Source organism: Bufo bufo, chromosome 2, assembly GCF_905171765.1.
Source record: "Bufo bufo chromosome 2, aBufBuf1.1, whole genome shotgun sequence".
NCBI classification, from domain to species: Eukaryota; Metazoa; Chordata; class Amphibia; order Anura; family Bufonidae; genus Bufo; species Bufo bufo.
The window spans coordinates 779,306,787-779,323,808 of record NC_053390.1 but is presented as its reverse complement, the minus strand read 5'-3'; the positions used below and the strand labels follow the sequence as shown (position 1 = coordinate 779,323,808).

General features: G+C 41.7%; 1 protein-coding gene across 3 annotated transcripts in view; it reads left to right on the top strand.

Annotated features, from left to right (window-relative positions):
* The window catches only part of LOC120990374 (sp110 nuclear body protein-like), an 83,020-nt gene that overhangs the window by 39,921 nt on the left and 26,077 nt on the right, over nt 1–17,022 (top strand). The window contains exons 8-14 of one of the 3 annotated variants that reach the window (XM_040419141.1): nt 522–672; nt 3,816–3,860; nt 5,300–5,335; nt 5,477–5,512; nt 8,643–8,702; nt 13,109–13,168; nt 14,552–14,587. In XM_040419141.1, the coding sequence (XP_040275075.1) occupies nt 522–672; nt 3,816–3,860; nt 5,300–5,335; nt 5,477–5,512; nt 8,643–8,702; nt 13,109–13,168; nt 14,552–14,587 (424 nt within the window). Of the gene's footprint in view, nt 1–521; nt 673–3,815; nt 3,861–5,287; nt 5,336–5,476; nt 5,513–8,642; nt 8,703–13,108; nt 13,169–14,551; nt 14,588–17,022 lie in introns of all 3 variants that reach the window. The other 2 variants (XM_040419143.1, XM_040419142.1) reach the window with 2 other exon arrangements.

The window sequence follows — 17,022 nt, the reverse complement described above, 5'->3', positions numbered from 1 at the left end:
CCCCTTTGTTTTCTCAGTTCCTTTAGTTCCTACGACCTTTAGAAAATATTACCATTTGATACAAAATTGCATGAAGGCATCCATGAGTTTAAAGTGCTTGAAAGCGTCTGCACAATGTCTACTTATTGAAAATAGTTGGGTATGGTGAGTGTAGTATGAATTTCATTTTATAATTCCGCTGCTGCCAGCTGTTATTACCAGCTGTAGCACAAGCCAGCCAATGCAGGAAATGTACGGTAGGATTATATGCACCCATTCAGATAAATGTAGAAATATGTAATGCATGGGTAGACTGGGCCTGTCAGATGAGGAAACGCTACTACTTAGCAGCTCATCGCTCTTGAAGGGAGTCTCAAGTGGCGGTCAACTATAGATATGACACTTTTGTCATTCTTTGACACCCTCTTGTGGAGGGACATACCGGGTTAGTTGCATGGTCTGGAAATTATTTTTTACATGTTTTTCCTGATTTGAACTGGTGTTTTGGTATGCTTACTATGGAATAACCTGTTGCTTTACAGAAGCTGCAAGCTGACAAGAGGTCCACCATAGAGGTGCTATATGAAGCTCTGAGTCAAATCCGGACAATACATGACCTTGAAAGCTTATTTGCCTATGTGTTTCAAGAATTCTACCTCAAACGCTACCCTGGACTCCATATAATCTTGAGATGTAGGTCATGTCAATGAAAAAAGATTATGTACTGTATAATGCCAGAGGTGTATATTATTAGTATTATTATTATTAGTATTATTAGTATTAGTATTAGTAGTAGTATTAGTATTATTATTACCATTTTATTTTACAATTTTTGCCCTCTATACAAGACCTTAGGAGGACATTAAACAAGCTGACATTGTAGCCCCAGTTACAGCAGAAGTACCATCCTCAGAGAGGTTGTACAAGGCTATACAACCTCCCTGCAGTGCTGATCTGGGTCTGCTAAGACCCAGCAGCTCATGCAGACTCCCAGCAGCCGGCGATCACTTGACAAACTGTATCCGAGCAGGAAGTGGTATTGGCGCTTTCTGATCTGTATACACAGTGCTCATTGAGCCCTGTGTATGGAGCAATGGGGAAGGCAGGGGACAGTAAGGGTCCATTCACACATCCGCAATTCCATTCCACGGAACGGAATTGCGGACCCATACATTTCTATGGGGCCGCACGACGTGCGGCCCCGATCGGAATTGCGGACCCGCACTTCCGGGTCCGCAGTTCCGATCCTGAAAAAAATAGAACAACGCACATTGCCGCCGTCTGTGTTTTGTGGATCCGCAAAACACACACGGATGTGTGAATGGACCCTTAAAAAAATAAAAAATGTCTCTGCCTTCTCTATAGGTACCCGGCTTTCAATGATGGCATGTTCCCCACTCCCACAGTTGCATGCTAATCATGCATATCTGCCAGGATATTTTGAAATATCCATGCAGAGATACCCACTCCTGTATGTGCCTACCGCCACCTGGATGTATATAGTCAACTGGTGGTCGGCAAGCGGTTAAAGGATGTGTGCAACCATTGACATGTAGCAACCATTTGTTATTGTTCTTATGCATGTACAATACAAAAACTTTGCATATACATTTGCATTAAAAAGTATGTGAACCCTTTGGAATGATTATGGATTTCTGCACAAATTGGTCATAAAATGTGATCTGATCTTCATCTAAGTCACAACAATAGACACTCACAGTCTGCTTAAACTAATAACACACGAATTAAATGTTACCATGTTTTTATTGAACACACCATGTAAACATTCACAGTGCAGGTGGAAAAAGTATGTGAACCCTTGGATTTAATAACTGGTTGAACCTCCTTTGGCAGCAATAACTTCAACCAAACGTTTCCTGTAGTTGCAGATCAGATGTGCACAACGGTCAGGAGTAATTCTTGACCATTCCTCTTTACAGAACTGTTTCAGTTCAGCAATATTCTTGGGATGTCTGGTGTGAATCGCTTTCTTGAGGTCATGCCACAGCATCTCAATCGGGTTGAGGTCAGGACTCTGACTGGGCCACTCCAGAAGGTGTATTTTCTTCGGTTTAAGACATTCTGTTGATTTACTTCTATTCTTTGGGTCGTTGTCCTGTTGCAACACCCATCTTCTGTTGAGCTTCAGCTGGTAGACAGAAAATGTTTTGATAAACTTGGGAATTAATTTTAACTTTGATGGCAATCCGTCAGGCCCTGACGCAGCAAAACGGCCCCAAACCATGATGCCCCCACCACCATACTTCACAGTTGGGATGAGGTTTTGATGTTGATGTTGGTGTGCTGTGCCTCTTTTTCTCCACACATAGTGTTGTGTGTTTCTTCCAAACAACTCCACTTTGGTTTCATCTGTCCACAGAATATTTTGCCAGTACTGCTGTGGAACATCCAGGTGCTCTTGTGCAAACTGTAAACGTGCAGCAATGTTTTTTTTGGATAGCAGTGGCTTTCTCTGTGGTATCCTCCCATGAAATCCATTCTTGTTTAGTGTTTTACGTATCGTAGATTCGCTAACAGGGATGTTCGCATATGCCAGAGACTTTTGTAAGTCTTTAGCTGACACTCTAGGATTCTTCTTCACCTAATTGAGCAGTCTGCGCTGTGCTCTTGCAGTCATGACGGCCACTCCTAGGAAGAGTAGCAGCAGGGCTGAACTTTCTCCATTTATAGACAATTTGTCTTTCCGTGGACTGATGAACAGCAAGGCTTTTGGAGATACTTTTATAACCCTTTCCAGCTCTATGAAAGTCAACAATTCTTAATCGTAGGTCTTCTGAGAGCTCATTTGTGCGAGGCATCATTCACATCAGGCAATGCTTCTTGTGAAAAGCAAACCCAGAACTGGTGTGTGTTTTTTATAGGGCAGGGCAGCTGTAACCAACACCTCCAATCTCATCTCATTGATTGGACTCCAGTTGGCTGACACCTCACTCCAATTAGCTCTTGGAGATGTCATTAGTCTAGGGGTTCACAAACTTTTTCCACCTGCACTGTGAATGTTTACATGGTGTGTTCAATAAAAACATGGTAACATTTAATTCTTTGTGTGTTTATTAGTTTAAGCAGACTGTGATTGTCTATTGTTGTGACTTAGATGAAGGTCAGATCACATTTTATGACCAATTTGTGCAGAAATCCATATCATTCCAAAGGGTTTACATACTTTTTCTTGCAACTTTAGCTCTGATTATGAACAATCAGCTCTTATGCAGATCTTTGTGTCCATGGTTACAGAATACAAACCCTGTGTAGTCAGACATAGTTGCTATTCAAAGCTATGCTAAGTGTTTCTTCACTTCCTCTATCCCCTCTTCTTGATCACTTACAGACAGTAGGGCCGGAGGTAAGTGAAGCAGAGTGAAACATAACACCAGGGGTATGTTTGCAGACTGTAACCATGGACACACCTAGGTTTGCAGAAAGAGCTGTATACACCAAATTGTAGATTTTTATTTTTAAGTCTTCAATTTTTATTTTAGATGCATTGTAGCAACACAAACACGATTGCAAAAATATACATACCTTTTAAAGCAGACCATACACAGTAACATTGTGTTGATTATTATGTATGTGGCGGTTGGTCCAAAAAATCTTGTGGGGGTAATGATTTTGCTATCCTGCTGGACAACCCATTTATTAATAAAGTAGAAGTAGTTAGAGGGGTTTTCCAGTATCGACAAATACGTTTTTGTAAGTGGTCACATGATAGATTCATATAACTCATAGATTCATAATTCATAGTAGAAAAAGACAATAAAATGTCAACAATGAAAGTCACATGTTTTATTAATCTTTTTTTTTTTTTTTTTTTGTAGGTATAAATGCAGCATTGACACTAGACATCTGTCCACCTTATCCAGGTATTTACCTATAGATCACACTCCTACCAATATATACTGCTGTAGGTTTATTTCTGAACACATATGTACATATCAGGGGAGTAGCTATAGGAAAAGCAACTGCTTTGGGGCCCAAACTGTCTAAACTAAAAGATTTTGTCTGGACCCCCTCAACAGTATTATACACTGACACTGTAGGAAACTGATTGAGCGGCCGCCGGGTCTTGTCTGAGAGGGGGATCATGACTAGCCTTAGGAGTGGGGGTTGCACAGGAGTCGAGAGATTTGCGAAAAAATTGCTGGCGGAAGGGGGCCCATTCAAAAATTTGCTGTGGGGCCCAGTCATTTCTAGTTATGCCACTGATACATATCTATATATAATCTGCATACAGTAGAATAAAATAAAAAGTTAAATAAAATAAAAGAAGTGGCCTAACTTTAATACATTTAAGTGATTTACTGACTTCACACTTCCCGGTAACCCCTTCTTGTTTAATGGGCGATTGGGTCTTTTATGTGGCATTAAAGACCATCGTTTGTTGACAGCACAGCGCTCTGTGTAAAGAGCTATGAGGTTACCAACAAATAAAACTATATGGGGACAAAAAACATTAACAACCCTTCATCTCCATACTAATAATATTTGATATATGTACAATAAATGGCACTTATTGTTGGGTTGGCCTCCACCCTTCTTCTCTTCCATAGTGGAGGAAATGAAGTCTTCTGTGGCAGGTGCACCACTGGTCGAAATGTAGGCACTTCTATGACATCACCAGTAACCATTAAGGCCAGCTACACACATGAGAGCCATCCCTCTCGATCCTCCCATACATATGCGAGCTTGAGTTTGCATATGTAGTGAATAGAAGAGTGGACAAAGCAGATTCCTCTGGCAGCAGCTTATCTCCCCAGCTAACAAAAGGATTGAACAGTTGAAATCTAACATGCCCAATCCTTATCTGCCATCAAGGGAGAGTCAGGAGGCCAAAATACACACCCAGCCACACCTGATTTGGTCAGTTAACATCTAAGGGTATGGCAAGTGTAACCCAGTGAATGCTTAATCCTACCTTCTCACAGTTTTACCCTATGATACTTCTGATTTAAAGGGGTTGTCCAGCCTTTACTAATTGATGGACTATCCTCTGGATAGGCCATCATTAGCTAATCGGTAGGGTCCATTGAAGTCAATAGGAGTAGCACTGTAGCAATGAGCTCCATCCACTACAAGGTTGATGGTGCTTTGTAGTTCCGGTGCCGACTTCCTGCATCAGGGCTATGCTCAGACAGCTGATCGGCGGGAGGTTCTGTTGGACCCCCAATAATCAGCTAGTGATGGTGTTTACTGGGAATAGGCCATCACTTAGTAAAAGCTGGTTAACCATTTTAATCCCATAGCTATTATACTGTGTTGTGACTTTAACCCTTTAATAATCTGTTTTTATTATCCTGTACAGAGAAAAGCACTGAAATACCCAATTTAACTCTTGCAGGTACTCGTATGTGTATTATTTAATTATCTGTTTTTATTATACTGTACAGAGAAAAGAACTGAAATCCCTAATTTAACTCTTGCAGGGACTCATATATATGTGTATTTTTATTTAATAATCTGTTTTTATTATCCTGTACAGAGAAAAGCCCTGAAATCCCCAATTTAACTCTTGCAGGTACTCGTATATGTATTGCTAAATTTTCTTCACTTGTGTCCTTCTGCAGGAGCAGTACTTTATATATCTATACATTCCCATTAAAGTTCCCTCACTTAGGCTTCGTATAATTCTTAGTGATTTCCCTAACCTTTGTAACGAGCAAGATAAATGGGTCTTTCAGGACCCAGTGAGCTTGCTTACACAAACACCTGTAGGAGAAAGTTTTTCATATACTTATAGTTCCATAGTTGCATGGGTCAACGTCCACTGGGCATGGGATGCTTCTCTCTGAAAATCCAGCTTCCTCTTGTGTTACATCTTTTACCAGGTTTCTGGTCTGGGCTATTATTAAAGTCGCCCTAAATTAGAGCATTTGAGATGCACTCTGGTGCTCCAAATCAATGTACCCCCCCCAGGGGTTAATATCCACGCGTGGTTGAGAGACTGGACACAGAAGCTGGTCAAAGCAATCTCTACCTTTTTATTACAAAAAGTAAGCGTTATATACATCTTCAGAAGAGGGCAGTCCTCTCTGAGGCTTAAACATTGTTTCATTGGTCACAAAGGAAAAAGAGATAAGAGAAACAGAGAACACTCTAACACCTGCGCATTGTGCACCACTTTGGAATGTGAACTAATGTAAACATCTAGTAGACGCCATATTCTAATGGCGTCTATTCTAACAATAATACTGCATACGTCATGTGTGACAATTCAAGGAGGTGCCTCTCTATAGGCAGTGAATAATATGTATATATCATCAAGCCATATCATTGGCTTATTCATTCATTCCTCCACAGTCTATACACCTCCCTTGGGACACCTGTACAAAGATGAGAAAACAGACACTTCCCACAGCACAGCTCTTTGTCGTCATCCCCCCCCCCACCTCTCTTCTCCAGTCTTGAAACAAAGAGGGGGGTGGGAGGCACTTGTAAGGCAGAAAAAGTTAACTAATTACAGTCCTAGTGATACAAAATATAGAATAAAATTCACACATCTCTATCACTATGGAAGGGTCGTCATTTCGTCTGTGGTAAGGGGCAGAACTTTTCACTCCCTGGCGCATGTGCAAACTCCTGAATCCACCTTATCTGTGCATGCACTAGAGAGAGGGGAATAGTTCTGGCCCGGTCCACAACAGAAGTAACAACTCCTCCATAGCGCAGACCTGAAACCTGGTAAAGGATGTGACGTCGGTGGAAGCTGGAGTCTGAGAGAGGGGAGCATACAGTGACTGGATTTCAGAAGGGCTGATCCACGCAACTTCAAAACGTTAAGTGTATTAGAAACTATCTCTTCCAGGTGTGTTATGTGTAATCAAGGTAGTTTTGTGGGACCCAGTGGGTCTCGGAAAACCATTTTATAAAGAAAGCCATTCTTCCAGTGTAATGGTCAAATATAGGTGTAAACCAAAGGGGAACTTGATTTAGTTGTTTATTGTCAGGTCAAGTATATGGGAAGGCAACCATGTGCCCTTTGCAATGACCCCTTGGTCTGTCTGCCGACATTTTTGCGTTTGAGGGCATACCTAAATATGTCCTAACCATTTAGTGATTGGCTAATGTACTGCATATAAACACGGCAGTATATTATAGTATCTGTGTAATCTATTTAGATAATTATTTATGGATAAATCACTTTTCTGCATTTTGCACTAAATGACAGTAATACACAGTTGAGTCACATTATTATGACTTCCTACTTTCAACATTGTTAGCAAGTAGCTCATGAAGGAAGTCATGTGTGGTTATCTGAAAGGTGGGCATATAAGGGGGGGAATAGGCTGTCTGCACATATATCCTTCGTTGTCATTGGTAAAATGGTTGATTTATCAGAGTTGCAATAAGAGATGATTATTCGGGACAAGGGTGGCAGTATTTTGTGAACTGTTCGCTGCTGCTGTGGTGAAAGTGTATCATGAGTGGACAAGAGAGGTGAACGTCTGCTACGAAGGTATGCAAAGGTAGCGTGACATGGTACAGTGGAGCAGCTCACAGTGAAAATGATCCAGCAGGCTACCAGCCATGTGTCTAAAAGAACAGTTCAGGGAACCCTACTGCGTATGGGGTTTAAAAGCAGATGTATGGTCACTGCACCTCCTGCTAATGAAGTTTTAACGACAGAAAAATACTTAAATTTTTGCGGCAGTATTCGACCTCTGCTGATTGGTAACGGGTTGCCCTGTCTGATGAGTCACGTTTTTCTGTTTCATCAAACAGATTAACATTGCCCTGTCAGGTGAGAAACCTCAGAGAACAAACATCCTGCAACCATTGTTGGAAGAACACAAGCTGGTAGTTGAAGCGTTATGGTCTGGGGAATGTTTTCATGGCGTTCATTGGGCCACTCATCCATGTGGATGGCACTCTCAATTGATTTGGGTAGGTAGCAGCCGCATCCTCCTTTCATAAAGACGCCCCCTCCTCATGTTGATTGACAGGGCCAGCGAGCGCGCTCGTCCTCTGGCTGGCCCTGTCTGCGTTCTAAATCTCGCACCTGCGCCGTACCGGTCTTCAGTCGGCGCAGGCGCACTGAGAGGAGGACGCTCGCTCGGCCGCTCCTTCCTCAATGCGCCTGCACCGATCATGTCACATCTACACCAGGCGCACTGAGGAAAGAGCGGCCAAGCGGGCGTCCTCCTATCAATGCGCCTGCACCGACTGAAGACCGGTACGGCGCAGGCGTGAGATTTAGAACGCAGACAGGGCCAGCCAGAGGAGGAGAGCGCTCGCTGGCCCTGTCAATCAACATGAGGAGGGGGCGTCTTTATGAAAGGAGGATGCGGCTGCTACCAGCAAGTAGCCGCCCTACTTGCTGGTAGAGAGGTAATTTACATTTTATAAAAGTCAGTTTTTTTAAGAAACTACTGAACGAAAAAAAGTAAGAGCATTATATATTGATAAATCGCAGTATAAGGATTTTAAGTAGCCCAAAAATGAAAAATGACTGTAGGGGGGTGACAGAAGCCCTTTAATAACTATACATTTAGTTAAATACATCACCTCATGTTTTTGACCTACAATAGACATCTCAATGTATTGTCTTCCTCATTTTCCTTCTTCTGGTCCAGGCATCATTGTTTTCTCTACTGAATTAGATCTTTTATAATATATATTAATTCTTGATTTTTTTTTACTGTTTACAGTGATAGTAAATGATGAAAATATTAAAATATCTGAGGAGCCCTCCATGATGCTTTCAACAGGTATATTTACATCAACATCACATCAGTAAAGGGGCCTTCAAAACAGACAGAGGACAAAGCTCTGTTATCTCTCCAACACTAAAGTCCTCTATAGCTTTAATGACCTACAGGATATTCCATGGAACAATGTACAATTGTCAAGTTGAATTTGACTCTTCATGACCACATAAATAGTGTTTTTCCATGATGTTCGGTCTTCTGTTGGGATCTTCAGGCTTCTCAATGAATTTTTCATGATGTCTGTGAATGTCTCCATCCATCTTGTTGCTTCTTCTTCATTTTTTTTAAACTGTTCTAACCATCAGTTTTCCCATTGAATTGGATCTTTTCAGAATGATTATTAATTCTTGACTTTTTTGGTCTTTTGAGCATTTGGCTTGGTTTGTTTTCAGTGGATCAACATTAGTGTTCGGTGACTTAAAGTATTTTCTTGTCTCTCTTCGTCACATCCATAAACTCAGAAAAATGAGTAAAATGTAGCCCAAAATGAAATGAAATCTTTCAAAATAAAATGCAATCATTGAAAAAATGCCTCCGGAGCTGTTCATATCCTTCAAATCTTTTCACCTTTTTTGCAGTCTGTTTGCAAGCTGTCACTTTGTGTTTTCTTTACCTGTCAGCCGACAGGTCATGTAGAGCTGTTATCTGTGACCTAATGACCTCATAAACACATATTTAAGCCATATTTTTATCAGTTTTGATAATTGAGCTATAATGAGTGTTTATGAGGTCAGGAGATCAAACATAAAGACTACACATGAGCCATCAGCTGATGAGATTCAAAGAAAACACAAAGTAACAGCTTGCAAACAATGAAATTTTTTTTTTTTTACTCTTGTGTCTCAGCAATGGCTAAACATTTTTAATAAAGGCCGATTGAAAAAATGATGTGTAGACATAAATGAGTAAGATGCAATCAGAAAAAAATGCCCCCTGAAAAGTTCACCATTAACTGTGATTTGACCAAGATATGTGTGATGAACATAAGGCATTTGTATTTGACTCTGTTTCCTTACTGTTTCAAAGAGTTGATGGCTAAATCGCAGGGTGTTGGCCATTGATGACCCCCTGCTGTTTATAATAAGGAGATAGCAGGCACACTCGTAAATGGGATTAATAATGGTAGTTTTATTTAAAATACTAGTTTAAAAATAAGGTAGGGATTTTTATAGCATAGGTAAATGAGTGGGGGAATCTGGACACTTGTGGTGGGTGCCAGATAAGGGGTGGCTGGTACCAGTTTTTTAGGATGGATCCGTGTGGGAAAATTAGTGGTGTCTAGTCCGTTAGGATAAATGGTATATAGAGTGGTGGAAAAAAGGTGATAAAAAAAGGTGATAAAAAAATGTTAGGACATAGAAATAAGGAATAAAAATCTGTGAAAAATAATAATATACTTTTCCAGGATGAAAAAAGTTGTAAAAGTCAATAAGATGTACTACTGGTGCTATTGACCATGTGTTGGATCTTTTTTTGGTGGGCTTCTATGGATATATTATCCTATCCCAGCAGTTGGTGATCAGTCTATGTCCCTTTATAAATAGATAGATGTATAAGTTGCGATAAAAAGAAGTTGTCAAGTCTTGTAAAATATAATCATACACAGTATGGTCCCTTGTGGGACTTTAGCTTATATAAGGTAGCGCTAAAAGAAAAAATGGATGAAAAAAGCACGATCCTGTATAGTATACAGTGTGAAGCTTATGCTTATGGAGGAAAGAAACAACAACCTGTGGGGGAATTGGTGTTCTGGACCTCGGTACGGCGTCCCGTACTGTCTTGGGTTCAGAGATCACTTACCCACCACGCGGTGAGGTCTTCCGTCAGTGTTCCAACCAGATGTTGCTTGCAGCTCTGTTCTACGGCTGTCGGCGTCCCGCGTGGTATCCAAGCGCGCGCGTCTGTTAGGTGTGCACGTGATCTAGTGTTGGTGAGCACGTGATCTCTGAACCCAAGACAGTACGGGACGCCGTACCGAGGTCCAGAACACCAATTCCCCCACAGGTTGTTGTTTCTTTCCTCCATAAGCATAAGCTTCACACAGTATACTATACAGGATCGTGCTTTTTTCATCCATTTTTTCTTTTAGCGCTACCTTATATAAGCTAAAGTCCCACAAGGGACCATACTGTGTATGATTTATATTTTACAAGACTTGACAACTTCTTTTTATCGCAACTTATACATCTATCTATTTATAATATATTCATCCTGGAAAAGTATATTATTATTTTTCACAGATTTTTATTCCTTATTTCTATGTCCTAACATTTTTTTATCATCTTTTTTCCACTACTCTATACACCATTTATCCTAATGGACTAGACACCACTAATTTTCCCACACGGATCCATCCTAAAAAACTGGTACCAGCCACCCCTTATCTGGCACCCACCACCAGTGTCCAGATTCCCCCAGTCACTCACCTATGCTATAAAAATCCCTACCTTATTTTTAAACTAGTATTTTAAATAAAACTACCATTATTAATCCCACTTATGAGTGTGCCTGCTATCTCCTTATTTTAAACTCTCTTTCTTTGACTGGGTGAGTCAAACCAGCAGTTCAGCACCTCAGCCATTCTATTGAGCAGTTGAGCCGCCTTATCTCTCTCTCTCCTGCTGTTTGTCTTCTCATTCTTTCTCAGACTGGGCAAGTGAAGTGAAGGACTATGGGATTTTTAGCCTCTGTTTCTGGCTGATTTTCAGCCTCCTCAAACAAATGCAAGACAATCTAAGCAAATATGCCAGGATTTGGCCTCACAATTATTGTTGTGGGCCGGCGGGCATTCCAGTACAGTCCGGCAACACTGGATCCAGAGAGCTCTGCCGGAACAGCCTACTGGCAGTGTGAAAGTAGCCTTAATTGTATGAGTGGACCAAGGAAATATATGGTGTGTTTGCCAAGTCAAAGTTTTAAAAACCCACCTGGTTATGTGTGGGCAGAGTGTGTGTGTGTGGGGGGGGGGCCATGATATAACAAACATGGCTCCCTGGGTAAAGGACTATAAGAAACGAATGGCAAACTCGACTAGCAGGAATACTTGAACCGTGAGTTTAATTTTTATGTAATTCTTTTTTCTTTTTCCTTTTGTATTGTCTGTCTGTAAGTTATAGGCACTGTTATTAAATCATATTAAACCAGTAAGTTAAATAGCTGCTGTGTTGCCCTGTTGATGGAACCCGGTTATAGTTAGTATTCCAATATACTGTATATAAAGCAGTGTGTATTGGCTTGGCTGCAGAATACCTGGGGTTATTACTCTCTGTAGTTTCAGCACAGTGGACTAGAAAGTTAGTGACCCTGGAAAAAAAAACAACCTAAAAGTGGCCCCATGTTGACAGAAGGCGGGGCAACTCAAGTAGGCTGGGCCAGTGGCGTACCTACAAATGACTGGGTCCCTCAGAAATTTTTTGAATGGGGCCCCCCTCCCCCAGTAATTTTTTAGCGACCCCTTCCTTTCATGCTGCCCCCATTCTTGTGACTAGTAAAGATCGCTCTCTCAGACCAGGGCCGGCAGCTGTTCCATCCGTTTTATACATTGTCTATACTGCCACTGTATATAATTTCATTGTGTAATACTGTTGAGGGGGCCCTGACGAAATCTTTTAGTCCTCCTCCTGGATGGGCCCCTTCTGGGTCAGGGCCCCAAAGCAGCCGCTTCACCTGCTTCCCCTATAGTTACGCCCCTGGGCGGGGCAATCAATACCATGACAGCAGACCCATATACCACAGTGCAGCACAATATACTTCCCCATAAGCTGTCCCTCTGTGGTGGCCATCAGTAGCTGCCATTTTCTGTCGTCCACAGTTGAATTCAGGAGGGCATGTGCGGTCACTGGCCAGTTACATGAGCACCTGATTCTCACAGCGTTAATAACTGCTAAGAGCTCATTATGTACTTGGCAGCGGCAGAGAGGAGGGTTCAGGCGGCCCCAATGGACATCGGCCCACCAGGAAATTTATACCAGGGTCAGCAGGAAGGGAGAGTAGTTCAGGTAATTGATCATTAAACCAAAGAGGAGTATAGGCATCATGGTGGTGGTGGTGGGGGGGTCATCATACTAGCACAAAACCCAGTCCCAAACCTGTTAGTTATATTTAAGAGGGAGAAAGGATACCCTCCATTAAAAAAAAAAAAAAACGGCATACCTGCCATCCCCCCGCAATCCTATAGGTTTTTCATTATATGTCAGGTAATTAGGACCTACCTTTGCGCCACACAAAGACAATAATTTACCTTAATAAAAAACTCTCGCTATGTCTTCACCTTCAACTCTAAAGTTCTCATATTCCTTAGTTTGCTACATATTTCCATGAAGTTCCATTTGTTTATAAAGTTGAACTTTTCTTGTCAACATTACTTCTTCAATCTGTTTCCCAAATTTTCAATACTGTGCTTGCAGTGTTGTATGAAGATGACACCAGAGACGTCCAGGAGAAGGATTCCAGTGAATCTGCAACAGGTAGGTATATAATTATTTATTTTAACTCTATAGATGGCTAACCCAGCACATCCATGCATTTATATGAACATCCATTCATTTAAAGGGTACTCACTCTCCCTGCTGTGTTACAATCCCTGCCCCTCATAGCCGCCAATCCCTCTTTTGTCCTGTCCTTCCTTGTGTGTTCCCATACATCATGTGCTCTTAAAGGACCAATGTAGACTGGCTAAGCTATTCCCAGCCTATGACTGTTCCCTTGGACATATATGGCACCTTTCTGTATGAGAAGGTGCCTGAGCAATAAGGTTCCTGGCTTTTCTAGTTCCTACAAAGGTATTCTGTTCCTGTGCTTTCTGACCTCTGCATGTTATCTGTATAGATCCTGTGCTGCCTGCGCAGTGACACAGAGGATCACTGCTTAAAGTTAATTGTTTTCAAGAGGTAAATCTTGTGATATAGTGTTAAAAGCACTTATTTCCCTATGTACTATGTATCCTTAAAGGTTATGTATGGGCAACAAATAGTTAACACTGGCAGTCCTAGTTAAGTTGGTGAGAGACGAGCTGGACCTGCCTCTCCCTGGTGTGTCTGGTCATCAGAGCTTAGGCTACTACTAACGTCATAGAAATATACAGCTATTTCTCATTAATGCGTGAGCTCCTGTGAAGTAGGCCTGAAGAGAAGCCTGGTCCAGGAAACACCATTTCCGAGACTGAAAGCTGCCATAGAACAGAACAGAACAGAAAAGAGTAAAGAGACTTTATTTATTGTAACCAAATGGGCCTGGTCATTAACTAACTCAATCATCCATTGCCTGGCTCTTACCTCTGCCCTCCTGCCTTGCACCCATCTGCCTCACATCAAGGGCACCCCACCTAACACCAGAAAATCCAGGGTGAGCGCTCCATTCACCACACAGCCTCTGGGAGCACTGGAATGAGGACAGCCACTGTGAATAACCATGACTCCTATCAGTGCCACTCACCTCCTCCCAACTCTCCCCCTGAGGGTCGCTGCACCTGTTCTGACCTATTGCCTATTTTACTGTATTGGACGAACTCTGCCTGTCCTGTCCTCAGCTTGCCCTCTGACCATGTCTCTGCCTTTCCCATTTGTTCTCCACACTGTTGTCTCTTGACCTACCTAGGTCAACCCTTTACTGAATGGAGACTACTCCAATCAGCCCCCCTATGTAGGGATTAAAGGGTAAATACAAGGGGACCACCTAGACAACACCCTCAGGAGTAGCAACAAGCCAAATCTGTTCAGTGGCATGGTGGGTCTGCACTTGCTGAATTATAAAAGATTTATCTTTTTTTTATTTTTTATTTTTTCATTTTCACTTTAAAAGCAAAAACTCTTTAATGTTTAGAACTAATGATTCTAATCCTCTGTTTACAGTGGCCATAAAGGAGAACTCCAGTGAACCTATCCTAGGTATTTATATTCACATCAACACTACATCAGTAAATTGTTTCTACAAATCGGACAAAGTCTGCAGCTCTGTTATTTCTCCAAAAGCCAGATATCTCATGGCCTTCTTTAAAGAGGACCTGTCGCCTCTCCTGAAATGCCTGTTTAAGTAAAGGTATTCAACACTGAAAAAAAACTTTGGAGCATCTATTCTTATGGCTGTCTTGTGCCATTCCTTTATTATTCCTTCTTAGAAGTTTCTGAATTAATTACCAACTTGATGTTACCAGTTGGGTGTGTGTCCCGGCCTAGTCTAGCATTGTCCAGTCAGTGCTCTCTTTGTGAGATTGTGCAGGCGCAGATCCCATATAAACTTCTAGCAGGATTCGGAATACCATAGGGATAACCCAAAGGTGGTACAAAAAGATGCTCCGAATTGTTATTGCATGGGGAATGCAAGTAGTTTTTACGTCGGCAGAGGTGACAGTTGCTTTTTATGGAAGTTGCCATCAACTTATCAAAAATCAAGTTGTATTTGATTATTGGCCACCATATGAATATTATTTCTCCATGATGTCTAATCTTTGGGTCTTCAGGCTTCTCAATGATGTAATCATGGTGTCTGTGATTGTCTTTAACGACACAATGTTGTTCCATGTCTTTGTTTTATTTCTGCCCTTTCACGCGGTTTAGGCCGGCTGCTGAATCTCCTTAAAGAGATCAGTCCTGTATGTAGACTTGGTCTTCCAAAGAAAACATAAATTCCATTGCATCTTCTCTAAAAGGGTTTCTGTCACCCCAATTTTCGCCATTAAACAGGCTGACATTATAGATGTGAAAATGTCACCTGAATTTAACTCTGCTTTTCTTTTATTTAAGTATGCCACCATTTTCGTGTAATTTTAACTTTTATTATATGCAAATGAGCCTCCTTGAGGCTCCGTTCGCCCACCTCATTTCCACGCCCTTCTGTCTTGATTGACAGGGCCAGGCCAGCGTTGGTTCTCCTGTTGGCCCCGTCTGCCGTGTAAATCTGGCGCCTGCGCCGTCCCGTTGAGTATTCGGCGCAGGCGAATTTAAAAGGCTTATACAACCGATGTAGCCAATGTTCCTGCTAGATCTTATTTGTATATGAATATCCCTGTGTGAATACGGTATAACTCGTGGCCAAAAGTTTTGAGAATTGCATAAATATTGGAAATTGGAAAAGTTGCTGCTTAAGTTTTTATAATAGCAATTTGCATATACTCCAGAATGTTATGAAGAGTGATCAGATGAATTGCATAGTCCTTCTTTGCCATGAAAATTAACTTAATCCCAAAAAAAACTTTCCACTGCATTTCATTGCTGTCGTTAAAGGACCTGCTGAGATCATTTCAGTAATCGTCTTGTTAACTCAGGTGAGAATGTTGACGAGCACAAGGCTGGAGATCATTATGTCAGGCTGATTGGGTTAAAATGGAAGACTTTACATGTTAAAAGGAGGGTGATGCTTGAAATCATTGTTCTTCCATTGTTAACCATGGTGACCTGCAAAGAAACGCGTGCAGCCATCATTGCGTTGCATAAAAATGGCTTCACAGGCAAGGATATTGTGGCTACTAAGATTGCACCTCAATCAACAATTTATAGGATAATCAAGAACTTCAAGGAAAGAGGTTCAATTCTTAAGAAGGCTTCAGGGCGTCCAAGAAAGTCCAGCAAGCGCCAGGATAGTCTCCTAAACAGGATTCAGCTGCGGGATCGGAGTGCCACCAGTGCAGAGCTTGCTCAGGAATGGCAGCAGGCAGGTGTGAGCGTATCTGCACGCACAGTGAGTCCTGTGTCATGCCAACAGTAAAGCATCCTGAGACCATTCATGTGTGGTGTTGCTTCTCATCCAAGGGAGTGGGCTCACTCACAATTTTGCCCAAAAACACAGCCATGAATAAAGAATGGTACCAAAACACCCTCCAACAGCAACTTCTTCCAACAATCCAACAACAGTTTGGTGAAGAACAATGCATTTTCCAGCACGATGGAGCACTGTGCCATAAGGCAAAAGTGATAACTAAGTGGCTCGGGGACCAAAACTTTGACATTTTGGGTCCATGGCCTGGAAACTCCCCAGATCTTAATCCCATTGAGAACTTGTGGTCAAGCCTCCAAGAGGCGGGTGGACAAACAAAAACCCACTAATTCTGACAAACTCCAAGAAGTGATTATGAAAGAATGGGTTTCTATCAGTCAGGAATTGGCCCAGAAGTTGATTGAGAGCATGCCCAGTCGAATTGCAGAGGTCCTGAAAAAGAAGGGCCAACACTGCAAATACTGACTCTTTGCATAAATGTCATGTAATTGTCGATAAAAGCCTTTGACACGTATGAAGTGCGTGTAATTATATTTCACTACATCACAGAAACAACTGAAACAAAGATCTAAAAGCAGTTTAGCAGCAAACTTTGTGAAAACTAATATTT